Below are 16,224 nucleotides of genomic sequence, written 5' to 3'. Positions count from 1 at the left end.
GTACTGCCTAGAAGTGTGATGGCAGCAGATGCAACTGAGATATTGCCCAGTATTTAGATTAGAGAATGTGCATGGGCATGGGAAAAAGCAGGAGATTGGCATTTTGTAATGATGCTCATTAAATAAGCAGTGTTGACATGATGGTCGAAATTTTGCCCTGTAATAATTCTGTGATACTGTGGTATTGGGAGAAATAAGAGGGAATTTAACCCTTCGTGTAAAAGATTGAGCCAGCACTTAAGGCACACTAAGAAATGGGAGAGGTGAAAGGAGCTGAGGACGCTGAAGGCTATGCTAACAGCATGACACAAAAGGGAAATGGCATGTTCAAAAGGTAGGCATTTGCGAAGCGGCAGGAATGCCTGAGGAATTAGTGCCACTCCAAATACTCAGCTGGTGAAATTAATTTTAAAATTGAGCTTAAAAAAAGTATTGTTTTGTTCAGATAGATTGAATCTCCTTTCTGGGCCTGGTGAAGCAATGCTTAATTTAAGTTTAAAGACTGTCACTTTTTAAAATGTGAATGATTTGCTTATAGCCTGAGTTCCACGTTTGTATTTTTCCTCAGTTTTGAATGGTTCTAGCAAGCTTATGAGAGAGAAAGAATCTATCCAGAAACACAAAGAAAAAGAGGTCACGCCAGGGAAGGAGAAGAACAGTGAGCAAAAGGTTGAGTGCAAGAAGGAGCTGTGTTCAACAGGGACTGCTGCTAATTCTTCACAAATGCGCAGCTCAACAAAAGGCTCTGCTGCTAATGGCTCAGCTGTTATGAAACCATCTCAGGAGCACCGAACACCACAGGTACAAAATGACTGCTTAACATTTAACTGAAGTATTAAGCGTCCTTTTACAGAAGGCTGTTTATTTTGAACCAGTTGAAATGGGTAGGCAGTTCTGTTGATTTAAAAAAAAGTGGCAACTTTTATTTGCCTTAATGTTAATTCCATTGTTTTTGGTTACATGAATACCCTGTTTGTTTTGGGCAGAAACAGCCTGAGAGTTCCAGGATGTTTGCTCAGTTGCTATGGACTGTTGCATTTGACATCAATCCTAAAGGATCAACAGTATAAACACGTGATGTTCATGACGTTATACTGGCTACAGGGTATAACCATCATTTTAAGGAGCATACCTACTAAGAGTGGTGGGGATTGTACTTAAACCTGTCCATGTTCTTGAGATGCCTTAAACAGCAACATTTCAATGTATATGTGTAACTTCATGTATCACTGGACATTGGAGTGCATCTGGGAAAATTAACAAACAGTGAAATTCACAACTGATCTTGGAAGAACTGTTGGGTGAAGTGCACAGCACAGAAGTAGATAAGTGTATTGTTGTTTTAAGTGTGGCCTACAGAAAATCTGCAGTAGTGAGTAGAGTGGGTTCTTTCTTGATTATGTTTTTGGAGATATGTCTCTTGATTAAACTTAAAATATAAGCCGTAACTAGTAATTTAACATGGGGCAGTGTTTGTAGAAGAATATTTTCTGGGTCTGTAGATTGTGAAGAAGCAAAAATGGCCTTAGTGGAGTGATATGTACTACTTGTCAGATGTGGGAATTTAAAGAGAGTTTAAGGGTTACAGCGGATTATATCTGCCCTAAGATTCGCAACCAACAACATTTATCTGATCGAATGGATCGGTTGGAGAGACAGTTAGAAATAATGAGGAATTTGCAACAGCAACAGTGTGAGATGGATGGCAGTTATTGGAAGGGGTGGAAAGTATCAGAGACAGTCACATAGATGGGTTACCTCCAGGAAAGGTAAGAGAGGTAGGTAGCTAGTGCAAGAGTCTTTTGTAGCTATACCCATTTTAAACATGTATAATGTTTGGGAAAATGTAGGGGGTGATGTATTCTCAGGGGAACGTAGCATGAACAACTAAGTTTCTGGTATTGAGACTGGCTGTAATGCAAAGGGGTACGTCGGGTTCCAAAGATCACTTGTCAGGGGATTCTCCAGTCCGAGGTACAGACAGACGTTTCTGTGACCAGCAGTGAAAAGGCAGAATGGTGTGTTGCTTCCCTTGTGCCAGGATCAAGGATGTCTCAGAGAGGGTGCAGAATGTTCTCATGGGGGAGAGGGGCCAGCAACAGGTCATTGTCCACATTGGAACCAACAACATAGGAAGGGAAAAGGTTGAGAGTCTGAAGGGAGATTAGAGAGTTAGGCAGGAATTTAAAAAGGAGATCCTCGAGAGTAGTAATATCTGGAATACTCCCAGTCCTACGAGCTAGTGAGGGCAGGAATAGGAGGATAGAGCAGATGGATGCATGGCTGAGGTGCTGGTGTATCGGAGAAGGATTCACATTTTTGGTTCATTGGAATCTCTCTTCTGGAGGAATTGACCTGTACAGGAAGGACAGATTGCACCTCAATTGGAAGGGGAATGATATACTGGCAGGGAAATTTGCTAGAGCTGCTCGGGAGGATTTAAACTAGTAAGGTCGGGGGGTGAGACCCAGGGAGATAGTAAGGAAAGAGGTCAATCTGAGACTGATTGAACAGAAGTTCAACAGTTGAGAACAGAAGTGAGTCAAACAGTCAGGGCAGGCAGGGACAAGGTAGGACTAATAAATTAAACTGCATTTATTTCAATGCATGGGGCCTATCAGGGAAGGCAGATGAACTCAGGGCATGGTTAGGAACATGGGACTGGGATATCAATAGCAATTACAGAAACATGGCTCAGAGATGGGCAGGACTGGCAGCTTAATGTTCCAAGATACAAATGCTACAGGGAGGATAGAAAGGGGGGCGAGAGAGGAGGGGGAGTGGCCTTTTTGATAAGGGATAGCATTACAGCTGTGCTGAGGGAGGATATTCCCAGAAATATATCCAGGAAAGTTATTTGGGTGGAACTGAGAATAAGAAACCGACCTCCTCATAGTCAGAGGGAAATTGAAAAACAAACTTGTAAGGAGATCTCAGCCATCTGTAAGAATAATAGGGTGGTTATGGTAGGGGATTTTAACTTTCCAGACATAGACTGGGACTACCATAGTATTGAAGGTTTAGATGGAGAGGGATTTGTTAAGTGTGTACAAGAAAAGTTTCGGATTCAGTATGTGGATGTACCTACCAGAGAAGGTGCAAAACTTTTGACCTATTCTTGGGAAATAAGGCAGGGCAGGTGACTGAGGTGTCAGTGGGGAGCATTTGGGGGCCAGCGACCATAATTCTATTAGATTTAAAATAGTGATGGAAGAGGATAGACCAGATCTAAAAGTTGAAGTTCTAAATTGGAGAAAGGCCAATTTTGACGGTATTAAGCAAGAACTTTCGAAAGCTGATTGGGGGCGAATGTTTACAGGTAAAGGGACAGCTGGAACATGGGAAGCCTTCAGAAATGAGATAACGAGAATGTATATTCCTGTCAGGGTGAAAGGAAAGGCTGGTAGGTATAGGGAATGCTGGATGACTAAAGAAATTGAGGGTTTGATTAAGAACAAGAAGGAAGCATATGTAAAGTATAAACAGGATAGATCGAGTGAATCCTTAGAGTATAAAGAAAGTAGGAGTATACTTAAGAGGGAAATCAGGAGGGCAAAAAGGGGGCATGAGATAGCTTTAGCAAATAGAATTAAGGAGAATCAAAAGGGTTTTTACAAATACATTAATGACAAAAGGGTAACTAGGGAGAGAATAGGGCCCGTCAAAGATCAGCAAGGCGGCCTTTGTGTTGAGCTGCAGAAAATGGGAGAGATACTAAACGAGTATTTTGCATCAGTATTTTCTGTGGAAAAGGATATGGAAGATGTAGACTGTAGGGAAATAGATGATGACACTTTACAAAATGTCCATATTACAGAGGAGGAAGTGCTGGATGCCTTGAAACGCATAGAGGTGGATAAATCCCCAGAACCTGATCATGTGTACCCTAGATCTCTGTGAGAAGATAGAGAAGTGATTGCTAGGCCTCTTGCTGAGATATTTGTATCATCGATAGTCACAGGTGAGGTGCCGACAGACTGGAGATTGGCTAACGTGGTGCCACTGTTTAAGAAGGGTGGTAAGAACAAGCCAAGAAACTATAGACCAGTGAGCCTGACGTCAGTGGTGGGCAAGTGTTTGGAGGGAATTCTGAGGGATAGGAGGTACATTTGGAAAGGCAAGGACTGATTAGAGGCAGTCAACATGGCTTTGTGTGGGAAATCATGTTTCACAAACTTGATTGAGTTTTTTGAAGAAGTAACAAAGAGGATTGATGAGGGCAGAGCGGTAGATGTGATCTATATGGACCAGTAAGGCGTTCGACAAGGTTCCCCATGGGACACTGGTTAGCAAGGTCAGACCTCACGGAATACAGGCTGAACTAGCCATTTGGATACAGAACTGGCTCCAAGATAGAAGGTAGAGGGTGGTGGTGGAGGGTTGTTTTTCAGACTGGAGGCCTGTGACCAGTGGAGTACCACAAGGATCGGTGCTGGGTCCTCTACTTTTTGTCATTTACATAAATGATTTGGATGCGAGCATAAGAGGTACAGTTCGTAAGTTTGCAGATGACACCAAAATTGGAGGTGTAGTGGACAGCGAAGAGAGTTACCTCAGATTACAATGGGATCTTGACCAGATGGGCCAATGGACAGAGAAGTGGCAGATGGAGTTTAATTCAGATAAATGCAAGGTGTTGCATTTTGGGAAAGCAAATCTCAGCAGGACTTATATACTTAATGGTAAAGTCCTAGGGAGTGTTGCTGAACAAAGAGACCTTGGAGTGCAGGTTCATAGTTCCTTGAATGTGGAGTAGCAGGTGGATAGGATAGTGAAGAAGGCATTTGGTATGCTTTCCTTTATTGGTCAGAGTATTGAGTACAGGAGTTGGGAAGTCATGTTGCAGCTGTACAGGACATTGGTAGGCCACAGTTGGAATATTGCTTGCAATTCTGATCTCCTTCCTATTGGAAAGATGTTGTGAAATTTGAAAGGGTTCAGAAACGATTTACAAACATGTTGCCAGGGTTTGAGGATTTGAGCTATAGGGCGAGGCTGAATAGGCTGTGCCTGTTTTCCATGGAGTGTCGGAGGCAGAGGGGTGACCATATAGAGGTTTACAAAATTATGAAGGGCATGGATAGGATAAATAGACAAAGTCTTTTCCCTGGGGTCAGAGAGTGCAGAACTAGTGGACGTAGGTTTTAGGTGAGAGGGGAAAGATGTAAAAGAGGCCTTACGTGTGGTGTTACGTGTATGGAATGAGCTGCCAGAGGATGTGGTGGAGGCTGGTACAATTACAACATTTAAGAGGCATTTGGATGGGTGTATGAATAGGAAGGGTTTGTAGGGATATAGGCTGGGTGCTGGCAGGTGGGACTAGATTGGGTTGGGATATCTGGTCAGCATGGACAGGTTGGACCAAAGGGTCTGTTTCCATGCTGTACATCTCTGACTCTGACTCTATTAATGTGTTTGAGGCTCCATTTTGATGGGGGCTCATAGGTGGACCACTATTACTGTTGGCGATCTTGTGGTTCTTGTTCCTGACTCAGTTTGCCATAAATTTTCATTTGGAAAGCAGCTGTTTCTCCCTGTGTTCAGTAAGAAATGGATGTTGGCAGACTATTAGGGCATTTTATCTGCCCATTGGCCTCAGGCAGGAAACAGTGTTCCCTGCAACTGCCCATGACATGAGGTGTGAGACTGATTTTGACTTTTATTTTGTTTCCTCCTGATGAGAAAAGTTGTTGACCTTTTTTTGAATATCCGTTAGCTGATGACAGCAAAGTTGAGATTGGAAAATTTATTAGGTCAGTCCTGCTAAATCATTATCATTGCCCAACCTTTCCTTTCGATGTTGTTTTTTTTTTCTGTGCTGTTACAGAGGAACCTTGATTATCCGAGCGAGAGGGGCAAACATATTTTGTCCGGATAATCGATTATTCGGTTAATCGATTCAATGCCTTTCCTCTGGGGCTCGGATGTTTCTGCTAAGCCTGCTCCTGTTTCAGGAGACTAGGCAGCAGCACAGCACATGTTAGGCGCCCCCCAATCAAACACCTCCCCCCAATCCCGTCCAAATCCAGCACTTCCCCGCCCGCCTCCCAATCCCGTCCTACCCTAGCCACAACCCCCCCACCCCCAAACCCTGTCAAACACCGCCTGCGCCCCCAATCCCATCCAACACCAGCCTCCCACCTACCCTCTCCAAACCTGCCACCCGCCCAGCCCCCAATCCCGTCCAACCCTGCTCCCCACCACGCCCCAGTCCTGTCTAACCACCCCGTCTCCCTTGAACCCCATCTCCATCTGCCTCTACCACCAACCCCTTCCAATTGCCCCAGCCAGACTGGTCACCAACAGCAAGACTACTGCTGCCTTTGTGAGGTGAGTCTCCAAATAGCGCACGTATGTACACACACAACCTTTTACTGCAACCTTTTGGCAGGTTCTACCTTTGTCCGATACAGGACAATATTGGACAGATTATCTGGGGAAGGGGATTTTAGGATACACAGGGTGGGAGGTCAGTCATTTAGAGATGGTGCCTGCACTTCCATCAGTCCAGGACTGTTCTCGGCAGCACTTTTAATCACTAAATAAAAGTCGCGATCAGTGTTGGACACACGTCTTTGATGTAATGTTTCTGTCGGGACCTCGAGATCTCCTTAAGATAATCCAATATTCGGATAATCGAGGTTCCCCTGTTAGCATATTACAGTTGTTAAGTAACAAATATAATTAATTGTATATGACTTCCTTTGACCTTGTAGCTTGTTTTTGGATAAGGTCTTTGACTATTGCTTATTTAAAGTTTGATTTTCATTTCCATTTGTACATCATAGTTATTTTGTGCAGCCTGTTTTAAAAATAATAGATCTTCATCTCAGTGCTAGCTCTTAATGCCCTGTGCATATGTTGAAAATTGGAGTACAGCAGTGTTGGTGTAGAAGAGTTTCTTAATCCATTGATAACCTTCAATTTCCTGTTGAAACCTGAATATTCTTGACTGCTTTGGTAAAGTTAATTATTGTCCATGAAAGGACACCATGTTCCACACTTAGAAGGTTCTCTGTTTAACCTACCTTGAAGAACTGTTATGTACTTGAGCTTTAAATATATATATTTTCCACAATGTGTTATCAGTTTATGCATAGATAATTAATCCTTGGTTTCAGTGCGTCTTTGTTTATTATTTAAACTGTAAGTGCTACTCTAGCATGAATGCTACAATCCGTGAGTAATGTGAAAGCAGTATGTGGACAAATGTCATTGGCCCAAACGTACTGTGCTCATCTGCCAAATGATAATGAGGTCCTTCTGTTTTGTAACTGTGTATTTAATCCATAATCATAAAGGACATGATTGCTAAATAATGAACTTTATGTTACCTAAATTATTATTGCACTAATATTTAAGGGTCTAGAAGCCCATTGATGGGTGAGCGTTCATTTCATAAAATGTACCTATTTTAACCATTGCTATTTTTGGATGCAGCATGAAGACTCCAGTTGTGAGGCTGGGAACAACAAATTGTATCATTGTTCCTAAACTGAAATCTATGTAAAATATCTCGGAGATGTCAGTTTATTTTCCACATTGCAACCAGTCAACTGTTAATTTACAATAACTAGCAAAAAATGCTATGAATACACAAGCCTACTAACATCTTAATAAGCAAATGATGTGCAAATGTTTTGAAAACACCTTGATTCTGTAACTCTTCTGATAACACTTTTGAGTCTACATTCTCTTTAGTGAATGATGTTTTATAATATAACGATTCAGACAATAGTAATTTTTCCAAGTTATTCATTAGTAAGTATGAAAGTATAGTCAGTCTGCATTTTGAATAAAACTTTTCACTCCATATTACTGACATAGTATATTTGATTCATGCCATGTTTGTAAATTATGGTTAGCTGTATTTTGAAGATGGAACAGTGGAGATTTTTGAAAGTGTTTGACTCCCCTTCTCGTCTACTTCTTTCTTTCTCATTTCTCAAGATTCTTTCAGTTTTTAGAATTTAAGACATTTCAAAGGAACAATTGTGCTCGGTTTGCCACAGTGGAGAAATGTAGGCAGAAGATTTTGAAGTCTCATTCTCTCATGGATATTTTGTGTTAAAGAAAATCTGAAAGTGAAATGTGTTGCAGCTGAGTCATGGTAGCTGATTTTATAAACTTGAACATTACTATCAGAGGCAGATAGATCATCAGACTTCACATTGGTCATTTTATAAATGAGTTGGAGCAATGTACATTTTTTTTTCTAAATCTGTAAGTACAACATAAGATCTGAAGGAGAAATGAAGACGTCCATTGGAAGGAAAGATTGAATCCTCTGTCATATGTAGTTTTATAAATGCAGTGAAGTTGTTTATTGGAAGCGCTGAGCTTGCCAGACGAATGTGAGTCATCATGAATAGCCTAATTTTTAAAGTAAGCAAACTCATGAAATGATCTGAAGGTGAAGTTCAGATGATATCACATGTCTGGAAGGCTCCATGGTTTGTCTAAGTTGGGTTGTGTTCTGTCATTCGAAGTTCATGCTTACAACATAGAACATTATAGTGCAGTACAGGCCCTTCAACCCTCCATGTTTGCCGAACTATGAAACCAACCTGAAGCCCATCTGTTCCATTTTCATCCATCTGTTTATCCAATGACCATTTAAGTTGGCAAGTCTACTACTGTTGCAGGCAGGTGTTTGACACCCATACTGCTCTCTGAGTAAAGAAACTACCTCTGACATCTGTCCTATATCTCCGATCCCTTAATTTAAAGCTATGTCACCTGATGCTCATCATCACCATCTAAGGAAATAGGCTCTCACTGTCCACCTTATCTAATGCTGCGATTATCTTATGTCTTAATTAAATCACCTCTCAACCTTCTCTCTAACAAAAACAGCCTCAAGTTCCTCAGCCTTTCCTTATAACAGCTTCTCTCCATACCAGGCACATCCTAACAAATCTCCTCTGAACCATTTCCAAAGCTTCCGCTTCCACATCCTTCCTATAGTGTGGTGACCAGAACTGTATGCAATACTCCAAATGCAGCTGCATCAGATTTTCATACAACTGCAACATGATCTTGTGGCTCCAAAACTCAATCCCTCTACCAATAAAAGCTAGCTCACTATATGCCGCCTTAACAACCTGGGTGGCAACTTTCAGGGATCTATGTACATGGACAGCGAGATCTCTCTGCTCATCTACACTACCAAGAATCTTACTGTTAGCCCAGTACTCTTATTCCTGTTGCTCCTTCCAAAGTGAATCACCTCACACTTTTCGATATTAAGCTCCATTTGCCATATCTCAGCCCAGTTCTGCAACTTATCTGTGTCCCTCTGTAATCTACAACATCCTTCGGCACTATCCACAACTCCACCGACCTTAGTGTCCTCTGCAAATTTATTAACCCATCCTTCTATGCCCTCATCTAGTTTATTTATGAAAATGACAAGCAGCAGTGGCCTACCACTGTAACTGAACATAGAACATAGAAACATAGAGCGCAGTACAGGCCCTTTGGCCCTCGATGTTGCGCCGATCCAAGCCCACCTAACCTACACTAGCCCACCATCCTCCATATACCTATCTAATGCCTGTTTAAATGCCCATAAAGAGGGAGCGTCCACCACTGCTACTGGCAGGGCATTCCATGAACTCACGACTCGCTGAGTAAAGAATCTACCCCTAACATCTGTCCTATACCTACCACCTCTTAATTTAAAGTTATGCCCCCTAGTAATAGCTGAATCCATACGGGGAAAAAGGTTCTCATGGTCAACCCTATCTAAACCCCAAATCATCTTGTACACCTCCTATCAAGTCACCCCTAAAACTTCTTTTCTCCAATGAAAACAGCCCCAAGTGCCTCAGCCTTTCCTCATACGATCTGCAATTTGAGAGGGAGTGGGTACAATCGGAAGTGACAATATTTCAGTTGAATAAAGGGAAATATGGAGCTATGAGGGAGCAACTGGCCAAAGTTCAATGGTGCAATACCTTAACAGAGAAGACCGTGGAGGAACAATGGCGGATATTTGTGTATAATGCAGAAGTTGCAGGATCAGTTCATTCCTAAAAGGAAGAAAGATCCCAGGAGGAGACATGGGCGGGCGTGGCTGACGAGGGAAGTAAAGAAACATATAAAGTTAAAAGAGAAAAAGTATAACTTAGCAAAGATGAGTGGGAAAACGGAGGACTGGGAAGCTAATAAAGAACAACAGAGGATTACTAAGAAGGAAATACGCAGAGAAAAAATGAGGTACGAAGGTAAACTGGCCAAGAATATAAAGGAGGATAGTAAAAGCTTTTTTAGGTATGTCCAAGGCAAAAAAATAGTTAGGACAAAAATTGGGCCCTTGAAGACAGAAACAGGGGAATATATTACTGGGAACAAAGAAATGGCAGAGGAATTAAATGGGTACTTCAGATCTGTGTTCACTGGGGAAGACACAAGCAATCTCCCTGAGGTAACAGTGGCTGAAGGACCTGAACTTAAGGGAATTTATATTTGCCAGGATTTGGTGTTGGAGAGACTGTTAGGTCTGAAGGTTGATAAGTCTCCGGGACCTGATGGCCTGCATCCCAGGGTACTTAAGGAGGTGGCTCGGGAAATCGTGGATGTGCTGGTGATTATTTTCCAGAGTTCAATAGAATCGGGGTCGGTTCCTGAGGATTGGAGGGCGGCTAATGTTGTGCCACATTTTAAGAAGGGTGGGCGGGAGAAAACAGGAAATTATAGACCAGTTAGTCTGACCTCAGTGGTGGGAAAGATGCTGGAGTCTATTGTAAAGGATGAAATTACGGCACATCTGGATAATAGTAACAGGATAGGACAGAGTCAGCATGGATTCATGAAGGGGAAATCATGCTTGACTAATCTTCTTGAATTTTTTGAGGATGTAACTCGGAAGATGGACGAGGGAGATCCAGTGGATGTAGTGTACCTGGACTTTCAGAAAGCTTTTGATAAAGTCCCACACAAGAGGTTAGTGAGTAAAATTAGGGCGCACGGTATTGGGGGCAAAGTACTAGATTGGATAGAGAATTGGTTGGCTAATAGGAAACAAAGGGTAGTGATTAACGGCTCCATTTCGGAATGGCAGGCAGTGACCAGTGGGGTACCGCAGGGATCCGTGCTGGGACCGCAGCTTTTTACAATATATGTAAATGATATAGAAGATGGTATCAGCAATAACATTAGCAAATTTGCTGATGATACAAAGCTGGGTGGTAGGGTGAAATGTGATGAGGATGTTAGGAGATTACAGGGTGACCTGGACAAGTTAGGTGAGTGGGCAGATGCATGGCAGATGCAGTTTAATGTGGATAAATGTCTGGTTATCCACTTTGGTGGCAAGAACAGGAAGGCAGATTACTACCTCAATGGTATCAAATTAGGTAAAGGGGCTGTTCAGAGAGATCTGGGTGTTCTTGTCCACCAGTCAATGAAGGCAAGCATGCAGGTACAGCAGGTCGTGAAGAAGGCTAATAGCATGCTGGCCTTCATAACAAGAGGGATTGAGTATAGAAGCAAAGAGGTGCTTCTGCAGCTGTACAGGGCCCTGGTGAGACCACACCTGGAGTACTGTGTACAGTTCTGGTCTCCAAATTTGAGGAAAGACATTCTGGCTATTGAGGGAGTGCAGCGTAGGTTCACGAGGTCAATTCCTGGAATGGCAGGATTGCCTTACACGGAAAGACTGAAGCAACTGGGCTTGTATACCCTTGAGTTTAGAAGATTGAGAGGGGATCTGATTGAAACGTATAGGATTATGAAAGGATTGGACACTCTGGCAGGAGGAAACAAGATTCCGCTGATGGGGGAGTGCCGAACCAGAGGACACAACTTAAAAATACGGGGTAGACCATTTAGGACAGAGATGAGGAGAAACTACTTCACCCAGAGAGTGGTGGCTGTGTGGAATGCTCTGCCCCAGAGGGCAGTGGAGGCCCAGTGTCTGGATTCATTTAAGAAAGAATTGGATAGAGCTCTTAAAGATAGTGGAGTCAAGGGTTATGGAGATAAGGCTGGAACAGGATACTGATTGGGAATGATCAGCCATGATCATATTGAATAGCGGTGCAGGCTCGAAGGGCTGAATGGCCTACTCCTGCGTCTATTGTCTATTGTCTATCTTCCTACCATACCAGGCAACATCCTGGTAAAACTCCTCTGCACCCGTTCCAGTGCCTCCACATCCTTCCTATAGTATGGCGACCAGAACTGCACACAGTACTCCAGATGCGGCCGCACCAGAGTCTTATACAACTGCGACATGACCTCAAGACTCCGGAACTCAATTCCTCTACCAATAAAAGCCAGTACGCCATAGGCCTTCTTCACAGCACTATTTACCTGGGTGGCAACTTTCAGAGATCTGTGTACATGGACACCAAGATCCCTCTGCTCATCCACACTACCAAGTATCCGACCATTAGCCCAGTACCCCATCATCTTGTTACTCTTACCAAAGTGAATCACTTCACACTTACCTACATTGAACTACATTTGCCACCTTTCTGCCCAGCTCTGCAGGTTATCTATATCCCGCTGTAACCTGCCACATCCTTCCTCACTGTCAACAACTCCACCGACTTTCGTATCATCCGCAAACTTGCTCGCCCAACCTTCTAGCCCCTCCTCCAGGTCATTTATAAAAATGACAAACAGCAATGGTCCCAAAACAGATCCTTGCGGAACACCGCTAATAACTGCACTGCAAGATGAACCTTTACCATCAACTACTACCCTCTGTCTTCTTCCAGCCAGCCAATTCCTAATCCAAACCTCCAACTCACCCTCAATGCCATACCTCTGTATTTTTTGCAGTAGCCTTACATGGCGAACCTTATCAAACGCCTTACTAAAATCCATATACACCACATCTACCGCTTTACCCTCGTCCACCTCCTTAGTCACCTTCTCAAAGAATTCAATAAGGTTTGTGAGGCACAACCTACCCTTCACAAAACCATGCTGACTATCCTTGATCACATTATTCCTATCCAGATGTTCATAAATCCTATCCCTTACAATTCTCTCTAAGACTTTGCCCACAACAGAAGTGAGACTCACCGGCCTATAGTTGCTAGGGTAATCTCTACTCCCCTTCTTGAACAAGGGAACCACATTTGCTATCCTCCAGTCTTCTGGCACTAATCCTGTAGACAATGAGGACATAAAAGTCAAGGCCAATGGCTCTGCAATCTCCTCCCTTTCTTCCCAGAGAATCCTAGGATAAATGCCATCAGGCCCAGGGTAATTATCTATTTTCACCCTTTCCAGAATTTCCAACACCTCTTCCCCACATACCTCAAAGCCATCCATTCTAATTAATTATGACGCAATATTCACATCGGCAACAATGTCCTGTTCCTGAGTGAATATTGACGAAAAGTATTCATTCAATGTCTCCCCAATCTCTTCAGCCTCAACACGCAACTTCCCACTACTATCCTTGACTGGACCTATTCCTACCCTAGTCATTCTTTTATTCCTGACATACCTATAGAAAGCCTTTGAGTTCTTCCAAATCCTACCAACTAAAGACTTTTCATGTCCCCTCCTTGCTGCTCTTAGCTCTCTCTTTAGATCATTCCTGGCTACCTTATAACTCTCATTCGCCCCAATTGAACCTTCACGCCTGATCTTTACATAGGCCGCCCTCTTCCCTTTAACAAGGGATTCCAATTCCTTATTAAACCACAGCTTCCTCACACGACCCTTTCCTCCCTGTCTGACAGGTACATACTTATTAAGGACGCTCAATAGTTGCTCCTCGAACAAGTTCCACATATCAATTGCGCCCTTCCCTTGAAGCCTCCTTTTCCAAGCCACGCATCCTAAATCATGCCTCACCGCATCATAATTTCCCTGCCCCCAGCTATAACTCTTGCTCTGCAGTGCATACTTATCCCTCTCCATCACTAGAGTAAAAGTCACCGAATTGTGGTCACTGTCCCCAAAGTGCTCACCTACCTCCAATTCTAACACCTGGCCTGGTTCGTTACCCAGAACCAAATCCAGTATGGCCTCACCTCTTGTTGGCCTGTCTACATATTATGTCAGGAAACCCTCCTGCACACATTGGACAAACACTGACCCATCTAACGAACTCAAGCTATAGCTTTCCCAGTCAATATCTGGAAAGTTAAAGGCCCCCATAACAACCACCCTATTACTTTCACTCTTCTCCTGAATCATCCTCGCAATCCTTTCTTCTACGTCTCTAGGACTATTAGGAGGCCTGTAGAAAACTCCTAACAGGGTGACCTCACCTTTCCTATTCCTAACCTCAGCCCAAACTACCTCAGATGGCGAGTTTTCATCCATCGTCCTTTCCACCGCTGTAATACTATCTTTGACAAGCAATGCCACACCTTCCCCCTCTTTTACCCCACCTCTAACCCTACTAAAACATTTAAACCCTGGAACCTGCAACAGCCAATCCTGTCCCTGTTCTACCCATGTCTCCGTAATAGCCACAACATTGAAATCCCAGGTACCATCCCAGGATGAACATTTCCCATCAACCACCACCCTCTGGCTTCTTTCAGCCAGCCAATTTCTGATCCAAACCGCCAAATCACCTTCAGTCCCATGCCTCTGTATTTTGTAAATAGCCTACCATGGAACCTTACTAAACGCTTTACTGAAATCCATATACACGACATCCGCCACTTTACCCTCATCCACCTGTTGGGTCACTTTCTCAAAGAACTAAATAAGGTGCGTGAGGCACGACTTACCCTTCACAAAATCGTGTTGACTCAGTCTAATCAACTTATTCCTTTCTAGATGATCAGAAATCCTATATCTTTTCCAACACTTGGCCCACAACAACGAAATCTCAAAGGGCTATAAATTTCCAGGGTTGTCTCTACTCCTCCTCTTGAACAAGATGGCGACATTTGCTATCCTCCGGTCTCTGGCACAATTCTTGTAGACAATGACGACATAAAGATCAAAGACAAAGTCTCCTCCGTCTCCTCCCTGGCTTCCCAGAGAATTCTTGGATAAATCCCATCTGGCCCAGGGGACTTATCTATTTTCACACTTTCCAGAATTGCTAACACCTCCTCCTTGTGAACCTCAATCTCGTCTAGTCTTGTAACCTGTATCTCAGCATTCTCATTGACAACATTGTCTTTTTCCAGTGTGAATACTGACGAAAAATATTCATTTAGCGCTTCAACTAACTTCTCGGACTCTACTGTCCTTGATTAGTCTTAATCTTACTCTAGTCGTTCTTTTATTCCTGCTATATCTATGGAAAGTTTTAGGGTTTTCCTTGATTCTATCTGCCAACAACTTCTCATGTCCCCTCCTGGCTCTTCTTTGCTCTCTCTTTAGGTCTTTCCTGGCTAACTTGTAACTCTCAAGTGCCCTAACTGAGCCTTCACATCTCATTCTAATGTAAGCCTTATTCCTTCTCTTGGCAAGAAATTCAACTTCTTTAGTGAACCACGGCTCCCTCGGTTGGCCACTTCCTCTCCGCCTGAAAGGTACATACTTATCAAAAACACTCAGTAACTGTTCCTTGAATAAGCTCCACATTTCAATTGTGCCCATCTCCTGTAGTTTCTTTCCCCATCCTATGCATCCTAAATCTTGCCTAATTGCATCATAATTGCTTTTCCCCCAGCTATAACTCTTGTCCTGTGGTATATAATTATCCCTTTCCATCGCAAAATAAACATAAGCGAATTGTGGTCGCTATCATCAAAGTGCTGACCTATCTCCAAATCTATCACCTGGCTGGGTTCATTACCCAGTACCAAGTTCAATGTGGCCTTGCCCCTTGTTGGCCTGTCTACATACTGTGTCAAGAAACCCTCCTGCGCACATTGGACAAAAACTGATCCATCTAAAGTACTCAAACTATAGTATTTCCAGTCAATAATTGGAAAGTTAAAGTTCTTCATAACAACTGTCCTGTTACTCTCGCTCCTGTCCAGAATCATCTTTGCTATCCTTTCCTCTACAGTTCTGGAACTACTCGAAGGCCTGTAGAAACTCCCAGTAGGGTGACCTCTCATTTCCTGTTCCTGACCTCATCCCCTACTACCTCGGTATCCGAGTCATCACTGAATGTCCTTTCTGCCACCGTAATAGTGTCCTTGACTAACAATGCCACATCTTCCCCCTTCTCTGTTCTTACTAAAACATCAAAAATCTGGAACCTGCAACAACCATTCCTGTCTCTGCTCTATCCATGTCTCCAAAATGGCCACAACATTGAAGTCCCAGGTTACCAACCCA

The 16,224-nt window shown here is 43.1% G+C and overlaps 1 protein-coding gene across 3 annotated transcripts in view; it reads left to right on the top strand.

Annotated features, from left to right (window-relative positions):
- Window positions 1–16,224, top strand: part of LOC140465027 (protein Jumonji-like) — a 449,631-nt gene that overhangs the window by 346,356 nt on the left and 87,051 nt on the right. For all 3 annotated transcript variants that reach the window (XM_072560822.1, XM_072560821.1, XM_072560823.1), the window contains one exon: window positions 569–801. In XM_072560822.1, the coding sequence (XP_072416923.1) occupies window positions 569–801 (233 nt within the window). The remainder of the gene's footprint in view (window positions 1–568; window positions 802–16,224) is intronic.

The sequence above is a fragment of the Chiloscyllium punctatum genome, chromosome 41 (genome assembly GCF_047496795.1).
Source record: "Chiloscyllium punctatum isolate Juve2018m chromosome 41, sChiPun1.3, whole genome shotgun sequence".
NCBI lineage: Eukaryota > Metazoa > Chordata > Chondrichthyes > Orectolobiformes > Hemiscylliidae > Chiloscyllium > Chiloscyllium punctatum.
The sequence above is the reverse complement of the archived record's forward strand: the minus strand, read 5'-3'. Positions and strand labels throughout refer to the sequence as shown.